At 54.3% G+C, this 11,340-nt stretch overlaps 1 protein-coding gene across 3 annotated transcripts in view; it reads left to right on the forward strand.

The window, feature by feature from the left end:
- The window catches only part of SYT7 (synaptotagmin 7), an 84,873-nt gene that overhangs the window by 71,105 nt on the left and 2,428 nt on the right, over positions 1-11,340 (forward strand). For all 3 annotated transcript variants that reach the window (XM_027858767.1, XM_027858768.1, XM_027858770.1), the window contains 4 exons: positions 4,335-4,605; positions 8,788-8,957; positions 9,567-9,681; positions 10,500-10,699. In XM_027858767.1, coding sequence (XP_027714568.1) covers positions 4,335-4,605; positions 8,788-8,957; positions 9,567-9,681; positions 10,500-10,699 — 756 coding nt within the window. The remainder of the gene's footprint in view (positions 1-4,334; positions 4,606-8,787; positions 8,958-9,566; positions 9,682-10,499; positions 10,700-11,340) is intronic.

Raw genomic sequence — 11,340 nt, forward strand, 5'->3', positions numbered from 1 at the left:
TTCTGGGGTTGAGCTGGATTCCTCTTCCAGCATACTGGGGAAATCACGTAGCTGCTGGGAAGGAATACTAAGGTGTGCAAGGCCTTTCTAGATGAAATCTCATTCAGTCTTCACAGCATCCTTGTGAGGCAGATGCTGGGAATATCGTCATTGTACAGATGAAGGAGCTGACAGTGAATGCCCAGGGTCACACAGGCAGTGTCTCAGACACATTCGAACTCAAGTCTTGTGGCCTCCAAGTCCAGCCCGAATTTACCCAGGTGTCCCCGGGTAACAGGGGCTCTTCATGCATGACTTGAGCCTGGATGGAATGCGATGGAGTTAGCTCTGAGGCCGCAGAGGGGCACGTCCCTGGCTCTGCAGCTCCTGCTGCCCGTGTCTTTGCTGTCCTGTCAGATCAGACACAGCCCTGCTGGGCTGGCCTCTCCTTCTGGCTCTCCTCTCCCTCTCAGGCTCCCCGGGCCCGACTCCTTCGGCCAGCTTCGAGGTACTGACCTCGCCCAGCAGCCTCTTTTCTCCATCCATTCAGCCAATCCTGGGACGCCTAAACTGATTCCAAGTCTGTTTGGAATTCCGTATCTCTCAGGGACTTTGTCTCCCGATCTCCCATCATCTCCGTTTCTGCTCAGACAGATCTAATTCCCGTGATCCTTCCTGGTCAGCGGCATCCTCCCCACACCTCCCTGAATGTCCTTTTGATTATTTCCTGGAGGCAGGGCTCCCAGAAGGCCCGGCCCTGACGTGCAGCTGCCTCTGGTGTCTTACCCACTGGAGGCGATGGAGGCAGATGGAGAGAGGAAGGCCAGGACTGGTTCCCCATCTCCTGGTTTCCAGGGAGGAGGAGGACAGAGTGGAATTAGCCGGAGATAGACCAGGTCATTAGCTCTCATAACAAGGTTCAAGGCAACAACTGGGAGAGGGATAATTGCTCCCAAGTTCTTTGCTCCAATCTGCCACTCAGTGGTCAGAGTCAGAGAACCCGGTTATGAATCATGACTTTGCTGCCCGCCACCTTGCCAGGGGCAGCCTGGCCTTGTGATCAGGGCACTGGATTGAGTCACGGAACCTTCATTCAAATCCTGCCTCAGACACCTAATAGCTGTGTGACCCTGAGCCAGTCCCTTCACCGTTGTCTGCCTCAGTTTCCACATCTGCAAAAATGGGGGAGGGGTGTGGACTCTGGCCTCTAAGTTCCCTTCCAGCTCAAAGCCCCATCCTACAGTTCTCTGATCACATGTCAAATCATTCACCTACCTCTCGGTGCTTTAGTTTCTTTATCTCTGGGCCTCAGTTTCCGCAGCTATAGATGGAAGGACTGGATTATTTCTAAAGTCCCCTCTGGCTCCACTATGCTATCACATTTACTAAGCCTGGGATGGTGATAGCTTACAAAGGGCTCTCCTTGAAGCAGCCCTGTGATGGACACAGTACAAGTGTTATCATCCTCTTTTCACAGATGGGGAAACTGAGGCACAGATCGGCCAAGAGAATTACCATATAGTTAATTAAGTATGAGAACCAGGATTCAAGCCTAGATCTCCTAACCCCTGATGGAACATTCATTCCCTCAAGAAAGTTGCTTGCCCTCTCCAAAGTCTCTGAACCAGTCTCCTCATCTGTAACATAAGAGGTTAGACCAGACTGGGTGTGGCGAAGGGTCCCGACCTGAGATCTGTGAACGCGGTTGGGGTGAGGGTGGCGTGGAGTTTTCTTTTAGCTTTTGGATCACTGTATTTCAGTGCAATTGGTTTCCTTTGTCATCGTGTATATTTTCTGTACTTACAAACATTATTCTGAGGAAAGGTCCATAGGCTTCCCCAGACTGCTCAAGGGGCCCAGGACCCCGATAAGGACCTCTAAACTAGAGGACCTCTAAGGATGCCTCCCACTTGGAGTGACAAGGCCCAGCTTTGCCTCCTGCCTCAGACTAGTCCTTAACCTGCATCTCAGTTTCTGTGAAATGGGAACAATCACTGCACCTCCCTTTGCGGGGGTTCTGCAAGCCTCCACAGAGATATGGTACCTAAAAGCCTCCCAGCCCTGCCTACATAAGCTTCCAGACCCAGAAGCTGAGGCTGCTGCCGGGGGACTGGGCTGGTGGAGGAGGGGAGGGAGGCCTGGCCACACCCCTCTCAAGGGGTCAGCCTCACTTCAGAAGCAGTCAGGAGAACAGGGTTGCCTTTGAAGCCTTTTTGATGATGTCTTCTGAAGGAGAAGGGTCTCAGGCTGCCTGTCCCCCTGGGGCTTTGGTGGGGGCTGGCCAGCCAGGTTGCCATGGTTACGGCTCCGCTGTGCCATCCCAGATCTGGCTAATTAAGGCTTGGGGCGTGCAGAGCCTGGTGACAAGCCTGTGAGAGGCCCAGGAGTCCTCGAGGCACTACTGATCCTGGCTGGGCGCCACCCCCGTACACACACGCACAAAAAAGGGTCAGCCCAGCCCTTGGCTCTGGGTACCCTATTTTAGGAAGTACATTGAGGAGCGGGGAGCGTATGCTGACGACTACAACCGGGAGGGGGAGGAGCGCAGAAGCAGAAGAAGGAGGAATGTTTAGCCTGGTAAAGAAAAGGTTGGGGGGGGGGGCAGGGAAAGACATGATTGTCTGAATATCTGAAGGACTGTCGTGTGGAAGAGGGCCCCAGAGGGACGAACCAGGAGCTGGGGTGGAATGTATGAAGTGTCGGGACAAGCTTGCTAACCATCAGGGCCGTGCCAGTGTAGACTGGACTGCCGCGGAAGTTAGTGAGTCTCTCAGAGCTGGGCATTTCCAAGATGAGGTGAGATGCCCAGGGGGCTGTAGAGGGCGGTTCTGTTTCTGATGGGTCCAGATGGGTTCAGACGGGTTCTGAGGCTCCTTCTTGCTCTGAGATTTGGCGAAATCAAAGTCAGGGGACTGGATCAGGGAGAAGAGGAGGGTCCCAGCTCTAGAGAGGAGCCCTCCTGCTGCCCAGAACCTCCTCCGATGGTCTCTGCAGCTGACCCAATGGGAAAGAGAATGCCAAAGGCCTCAGTCCTTCCCTCTCTCTACCTGCCCATCTCCATGTCCAGTGGAAAGATCTAGGTTCAGGGGCCTTCAGAAGCCTCAGCACTGGTATGAAGAAAGCATTCCATTTAGAGTTCAGCGTTCAAATCCTGACTGCCATCGCTACCAAGGTCAGCTTGGGCATTTGATCAACAAGCATTTAAGTGCCTACTATGTGCCAGGCCCTGTGCTAAGAATTTTAGGTGCATGCAGGGTTCTGGTGGAGAAGGGGGGATTCGTCCATTTGCTTGGCCCCTAAAGCAAGCCACGATCCCTCTCTGAGCCTCACTTTCCTTATCTGTAAAATAGAAGTCACTGGACGAGTAATCCATTGGATGATGCTATAATTCAGCATGTGAACTTTGCTTCACAAAAATATTTTGGTCCCTGTATTTCAATAGAATTGGTTTCCTTGCAATCCTGTGTGTCTCATGGGTTCACTGAGATGATTGTGAGAAGGGGTCTGCAGGCTTGGCCAGAGGGGCCCTGAGATCCCCTGCCCTAGGGGTCCCCTCCAGCCCTCCAGCCCATGACCCAGCCAATACCTGAGGTGTGTCCCTACCCAAATAGGGCCCAGCATGTCCCTCAGCCTCTCCTAGGCTCCACCCGAGCCTACCATGTTGGGCTGTTTACTTGGCTCCCATGTCCCCCAGGCCAGGAGTAGCAGCTGGCGTAGCTAGATCTGGCATCAGGAGACGCAAGATGGTGGGATCCACTCCGGCCTTTGTTCGCCACGTGACTTCACAAGTACCTTGCCCATTCTGGAGTTCTGGGGGAGGAGGAAAGGCCCTGGAATTGGAGTGAGGAGAGCAGGGTCCAAGCTCTGGCTCTGGGTGAATTACAACTTCTCAGGGCCTCAGTTTCCTCATCTGTAGAATGGGGATAATAATGCTTGCATGACCTACTTCAAAGGGTCCTTGTCCAATCAAATCAGCAAGAATTTATTAAATGCCTGCTGCGTGCCAGGCACCGAGCTAAGCACTGGCAAATCTAGGAATTCCCAGTCTGATGAGGGAGAACACATGCACGGAGGAGACAGATGCTGGCTAATTTGGAGACAACCAGCAGAGAGAAGGCTCTCAATAAGGGGGAACCAGGGGTTCTTGTGGGAGGCAAGCACTTTGTAAACCGAGGAGCGGATGGAGACATAAGCTGTCAGTGCCAGGAAGGGACTGCTTTCTACGGACAGGGGGCTCCCTCACCATAACCAGAGAGGGTTCCCACGCAGTCCCCTCCCCAGGGCCGGAGGGGAGGCATCGGGGTAGGAGGGCTGGCCCTGATGCCCCTCGGGGGTGTCCATCTCGCCCGCCCCAGCTGTCCCCAGGCTCGGAGGACGACGAGACCCACGAAGGCTGCAGCCAGGAGAACCTGGGCCGGATCCAGTTCAGCGTGGGCTACAACTTCCAGGAGTCCACCCTCACCGTGAAGATCATGAAGGCCCAGGAGCTGCCTGCCAAGGACTTCAGTGGCACCAGCGACCCCTTTGTCAAGATCTACCTGCTCCCCGACAAGAAGCACAAGCTGGAGACCAAGGTCAAGAGGAAGAACCTGAACCCCCACTGGAATGAGACCTTCCTCTTCGAAGGTGAGGCCCCAGGACCCCCTTTGTGAGCTGGGGGGAGGGGACAGTCCCTTTGGGAAGCTGCACGACCCATGAGACAGGGTAGAGAGCCCGGCACTTCCCAGCTTCCTCATCTGTGTAATGGGCACACAGATGGGACTCTGTAGGTTGGAAAACGATGGGAGTAATAGCAGGAAATGTCTATTAAACACCTTCTATGATGGAACATTGTGCTGGATGAAATACAGAGTTTAGGCAAGGTGGATTCTTGTCCTCATTCTTGCAGCTCACAGTCTAAGAAGGGATAAGAAAGGGAAAAAACATTTATTAAGCCCCTGCTGTTTGCAGATTCCTTTGGCAGATGAGTTACAGAGTTTGTAAAGAAATGATCACTCCACTCAGGAAGCTCATGGTCTAGTACAGGGGGGAACGCATTTATTAAGCACCTCCAGTGTGCAGAACACCTTGCTGGACGTATTAGAGTTTGAGATGGTGGGGTTATGAAGCTCACAGCCTAATAAGGAAATCAGTCACGAGCAGAAGCATTTATTAAGCATCAGCTGTGTGCAGAACACTACAGGGGGAATAATGAATGAGACACGGTCCTTGCTGCCATGGAGCTTACAGTCTGGAGGGGGAGGATAAGTGCATAGATAGAGTTGAATGTGTGGTTTTCTGAGTCGCCCTGTGACCCACAGGGCTCTCTATGGATGTTGGGTTTCGCGGCCCCCGTTTCTATTAGAGGCTGACCCCCCTACTGTACAGGACCCTAAGGAGATCTGACGGGATTACTCCCAGGAGGGGTAGCCCATGTTTCCTTAGGGCAGGGAGGACTTCCTGGGGCAGTGGCCCCTGAGTTAGGCTTTGAAGGAAGGGGGAGATTCCAACTGATGGAGCTGGGCCAGGGACCAGACAAGGCACAGAGATGGGGGAGAGGGATGGTTGTGCTGAAAGCATCCTGCAGACCTCAGGGGACAATGGGAGGGGAGGGCATTGTTATTCTTTGAGCCCTCCCCTCCTCCCACACATGTAGCCTAGACACCCTGGAAACACTCAGCAACGACTTCATGGAAAATTGATTGATGGGGCCAGGAGGTGCTATGTGGCCATTTGGGGCCCTCTCTCTGGGACTCCAGGAACGAGAGAAGGAGGCATCTAGTGTTAGTTGCTGACCTCTGTACTAGTGGGAGGGGTGACTCGTCTGAAGGGCAGATAACCAGGAGCATCCCTGTCTGACTCTGGCCTTCTCATCCATGGGGCTAGGCAGACCTCCGATGGGGATGTGTGGCAGCCCCCCCCCCCCCAGCAGAGGCCAATATGCTTTGGAGCTGGCCTGCGGAAGTGAGTCTAGACTCAGTCCCAGGTCACATCTAGAGGCCCCTCAGGAGACTGGGCTTTGCTCCAGAATGGCCGAGGATTCTGGGACCTCTTGGCACCGGGCCTGGACAGAGCCTCCCTGTCTAACCCTGAGTCAGGCCCGAGGGGCTCACACAACTGGCCCCAGGCAGGCAGTATGACACTCATCCTCAGATCAAAGTTTTAAGACAAATTTATTTGAGGGCAGCTTGGGGCAGAGGTAGAGGCCGTTACAGAAATGGGCACCATGTTGGGAAGTTGAGACCTCAGGACACACCCTGGTGATGGGCGTGGAACAAGGAGCCATAGGGCACGAGGGAAAGAGCTCTGGATTGAGAGGGGTCATGTCCAGCCTCTGCCACTTACTAGCTGTGCAACCTTGGGCAAATGACTTCATGTCTCTGGGCCTCACTCAGTTTCCTCATTTGCAAAATGCCAAGGTGGGTTAAGATGGGTGGGTCCCGGGCAGGGAGGGGGAGGAGGGGATGCCAGGGCTGTGGCTGACACAGCCCATTCCCTCATTCCGCCCACTCGACCTAGTTTGGGGGGCTGGTGGCTGGCTCCCTCCTTCGCCTCAGCCTGACCGTCTTCACTCTGGACGCTCCCCTAAGGAAGAGCGTAGGGGTGCAGTGCAGAAATGCCTGGATTAGGAGTCAGGGAGGAGGCCTTCGGAGCAGTCCTGCCCGTTGTCTGGGCCTCGGTTTACTGGTCCCCAACATCCCTTCATCTCTCTGGCTGTGCGGTTCTCCTCTTGCTGTCACCGTTCTGTGTCCTGACCCCGTGCTCCCCCTTTCTCTGCATCCAGGAGACCACGGCATTCAGCCTATTGTGAGGTTTGAAGAGGCCTTGGCTAAGTGGGAAAAGGAACAAAGGGGAAGTGAGACTGAAGCTCCAGGCACACATGTCTTCCTGGCTCCCTGGTAGCAAAGTCACTTAATGAAAGGAGCAAAACCAGGAGCGAAGCGGGGGGGGGGGGGGGGGGGGGGGGGGGGGGGGGGGGATTCCTGCTCAGTCCGTGTCCTTCGAGGCCTCTCCCAGCTTCGTATGAGCCCTTCATAAACCATATGTAATGATAGCATTGGTTCTGTTCGGTTCCGACCCAGAAGTAGGAGTAGTTAATGAATCAATGAATCAACAGGCATTTATTAAGCACCCACTGTATGCTAAATGCGAGGGATAGAAAGGCAAAGGCAAAAGTCCCTGCCCTCAATGAGCTTACATTCTAATGGGGGAGACCGCATGCACATATTTAGGGTTATTCAACAGATACATGGCAGCCTTGGGGAGGAGGGAAGGGCCCTAGCAGCTGTGGGGCCTGAAGCAGCCTCGTGCAGAAGGTGTCGCTTCATCTGGGGGCTCTGAGAGGCTGAGGTGAGGAGGGAAGGCATTCCTGGTGGGGGGCACAGCCCGTGCAAAGGCACAGAGAGTGTATGAAGCCTAGAACGTTGCACGGCAGAGCTGTTCATTTGATCCAGGAGGTAACTGGAAGCCACTGGAATCTATTGCCTAGAGGGGGGTGATACGGTCAGAACTTCCCTTGGCGGCTGTGAGGAGGCCAGACTGGAGCAGGGAGAGGCGTGGGCCAGGGAGGCCAGTTAGGAGACTGCTGGCGTCCTCCAGGCAGGAGCTGATGCTCCCAGAGCCAGGCTGTGAAGGCGGGGGAAAGGCAGAAGAAGCAAGATCTGGCAGCTGCTTGATACGTGGAGTGAGGGAGGAGGTGACACGGACGATGATTTTGTGAATCTAGTTAACTGGGGGGATGGTGGTACCGTCATCAGAAACAGGGAAGGCCCTGAAGCCAGGAGGACCTGAGTTCAAATCTGGCCTCAGACACTTACTAGCTGTGTGACCCTGGGCAAGTCACCTAACCCTGATTGCCTCAAAAAAAAAAAAAGGACAGAAACAAGAAAGTTCAGTAGAGGTAGAGGGTGTTGGAGTAGAGAGTGAAAAGAGTTCTGTTTTGGACAAGTTGAGTTTGGGTTGCTGACAGGACATCCAGTTAGAAATGATGATGTGGGACTGTAGTTCAGGACAGGCTGGGGCTGGCTATGTAGATCTGGGAATCATCTGTATAGTGATAACAACTAGATCCATGGGAGTCAATGAGATTATCAAGTGAGAGACCGTAGAAAGAATACGGTAAAGGGCCTAGGTCAGAGCCCTGGGCAACACCCAGTTAGTGGGCACAACATAGATGATGAGCCAACAATGACACTAGAAGGAGTGGTCAGAGAGGGAGGAGGAGAGCCGGGGTGGGGTGGGGGGGCAGGGAGAGGGAAGAGAGAGACAGAGACACAAAGAGAGAGACACACGGAGAGAGCAGTGGCCCCAAACCCAGAGCACAGCGTTTAGGGGGAGAGGGCGGTCACAGCCTGCAAAGAGGTCGAGAAGGATGAAGGCAGAGAGGACGCGGAAGCTTTGGCGTCGCTGGGAGAACCGGAGAAGGCAATTTCATTGGAGTGCTGAGGTCAGAAGCCAGACTGCAGAAGGCTGGGAAGAGAGTGAGGGGAGACGAAGCGGCAGCACTGAGCACAGGCCCCTTTCTCTTGAGGACAGACGGTGGGTGGGAGTCACAAAGAACTAGATTTAGGACCAAACAGTTCTTCAAGGTTCGAGCCCTCCAAAGATGAAGGGGAGACCTTGGTAGGTAGTGAGTTGCCCCTCACCGGAAGTCTTCGGGCAGGGGCTGGATGGGGACCTGTTGGGGACGTTTTTGTAGCGGGGGATCCCTCCTGTGGGCACGGCCCCTTCTGGCTCCGAGACTCCAGAATTCTTCTGTCCAGGGAAGGAGAAGGGTCCAGGGTGGGGGTTCGGGGCCCACAGTCCCGACTTTCTTCTCGGTCCTCACAGGCTTCCCCTATGAGAAGGTGGTGCAGCGGGTGTTGTACCTCCAGGTCCTGGACTATGACCGCTTCAGTCGTAACGACCCCATCGGGGAAGTGTCCATCCCACTTAACAAAGTGGACCTGACCCAGATGCAGACATTCTGGAAGGAGCTGAAGCCATGTAGCGACGGGAGCGTAAGGCCCTTTCCTTTCTGTCCCTCCCTGAAGCTGGGGCTTAGCCTCTCAGCTGTGAGAGAAGGGTTCCCCACAGCAGGGAGGCCCTCATGCTGTGGGCAGGGGAGCCTCAGCCGAGCTGGGCTCGTGGCGCCAAAGTGCACGGAGCGCTGGACCCAGAGTCAGGAGCACCTGAGTTCAGTTTCTGCCTTAGACACTTCCTAGCTATGAGACCCTGGGCAAGTACTTAACCTCTGCTGACCTCAGTTTCCTCATCTGTAAAATGGAATAATCATAGTACCTAACTCCAAGACTTGTGTGATAATATTTATAAAGTGCTTTGCAAATCTTAAAGCACGATATGAATCCTAACTACTGTTACTACCCCCAGGTGTGTGGGGGGGCATTGTAAAAGAGACCCCACGGCCCACCCCTAACGAGGTGGGAATCTGAGAATAGGCTGTGTTCATCCTGAATGTGGGTCAAGGTCAGGCTGAGGAGCTGAGGGCTGTGAGTCCCTCATCCCAGTGGTCTCCACTGCGGTCCTCAAAGGCTGAGCCACCTACGAACGTCACCCCCTCCCAGCCGTGTCTCGGTCCCGCCCCACCCCTCTCCTTTTGTCTCCTCCAGGGAAGTCGAGGGGAACTGCTCCTGTCCCTGTGCTATAACCCCTCTGCCAACTCCATCATCGTGAACATCATTAAAGCACGGAACCTCAAAGCCATGGACATCGGGGGCACATCTGGTAATCTGGGCTTTGGGACGGGCGGGGCCGATGAGGCCGAGGGGCCCCTCTACACTGTCCACCTGAGCCCCCTGACCCTCTCTCACCAGGGCACCGGCCTCGTTCCCTCATTCTGCGTGGTCCCATCTAAACGTCCCCCATCATTTGCCTTCCACGTTCCACCTCCCACCATCCCATGCAGCTCTCCTTCCTCACAGAACACTCCCAAAGCCAGGGTGTCAGGCAGTCAGTCAGCTAACCTTTCTTAAGTGTCTACCAGGTGCCAGGGACTGTGTCAAGCACTAGGCTCTCTGTAGACCCCTTGCCCACAGAGAGGGGCTTATTCTGGGTTTCTTTCCAGAATAAAGAAAATAGCACAGTATTAGAAGGAATGCAAGGTTGGGACTTAAGAGGCCTGAGTTCTGGTCCTGATTTGGTTCACTTTCTTGGAGACTCTGAGCTACGCATGATCCCTCCCTGGGCCCAAGTTTTCCCATCTGTAAAATGAGGTCATTGAACCAAATGTTCTCTAAGGCCCCTCCCAGCCCTGACATTCCCTGTTCTAAGGCCCCTCCCAGATCTGTCATTCCCTGTTCTAAGGCCCCTCCCAGCCCTGACATCCCATGTTCTAAGGCCCTTCCAAACTCTGACGTTCTATAATTCAGTATTTCCTGAGAATCCTTTTGGTCCTTTCATGGCTCCCTCTTCACACATTAAACCCCCAAAGGAAAGAAGCCCTTTTTTCTCCACTCCTCCTCCCGGCTCCAAGTCCTCCCTCAGTGGGATGGGTCAGGGCTGGAGAAGCCCCACTCCCACTGACTCACGACTCTCCCTGGCAGACCCCTACGTGAAGGTGTGGTTGATGTACAAGGACAAGCGAGTGGAGAAGAAGAAGACGGTGACCATGAAGAGGAACCTGAACCCCGTCTTCAATGAGTCCTTCATCTTTGACATTCCCACAGAGAAGCTCCGGGAGACAACGATCATTATCACCGTCATGGACAAGGACAAGCTCAGCCGGAATGACGTCATCGGCAAGGTGGGGGTCACCAGTGCCGGGCAGCCTGTGGATGCTGCCCGGAGCACTCGGGGAGTGGGGGAAGGGGGGGAGGGAGGGTAGGAGGACAGCACCTCGGACAGGGCTTTGTATGCTGTAGGCATTCAATCACTATTTGCTAAATATATGCATGAATGAGGGCCTGAAGCTGACTGCAGGAGGAAGGAAGGAGGGGAGGAAGGAAGGAGGGAGGGAAGGAAGGAAGGAAAGAGAGAGGGAAGGAAGGAGGGAAGGAAGGAAGGAAGGAAAGAAGGAAGGAAGGAAGGAGAGAGGGAAGGAAGGAGAGAAGTAGAGAGGAAAAGAAGGAAAGAAGGAAGGAAGGAAGGAGGGAAGGAAGGAAGGAAGGAAAGAAGGAAGGAAGGAAGGAGGGAAGGAAGGAAGGAGGGAAGGAGAGAGGGAAGGAAGGAAGGAAGGAAAGAAGGAAGGAAGGAGAGGGAAGGAAGGAGAGGAGAGAGGAAAAGAAGGAAAGAAGGAAGGAAGGAAGGAAGGAGGGAAGGAAGGAAGGAAAGAAGGAAGGAAGGAAGGAGAGAGGGAAGGAAGGAGAGAGGGAAGGAAGGAGGGAAGGAGAGAGGGAAGGAAGGAGAGGAGAGAGGAAAAGAAGGAAAGAAGGAAGGAAGGAAGGA

This window comes from Vombatus ursinus, unplaced genomic scaffold (genome assembly GCF_900497805.2).
Source record: "Vombatus ursinus unplaced genomic scaffold, bare-nosed wombat genome assembly UNPS02013931.1, whole genome shotgun sequence".
Taxonomy (NCBI): Eukaryota; Metazoa; Chordata; class Mammalia; order Diprotodontia; family Vombatidae; genus Vombatus; species Vombatus ursinus.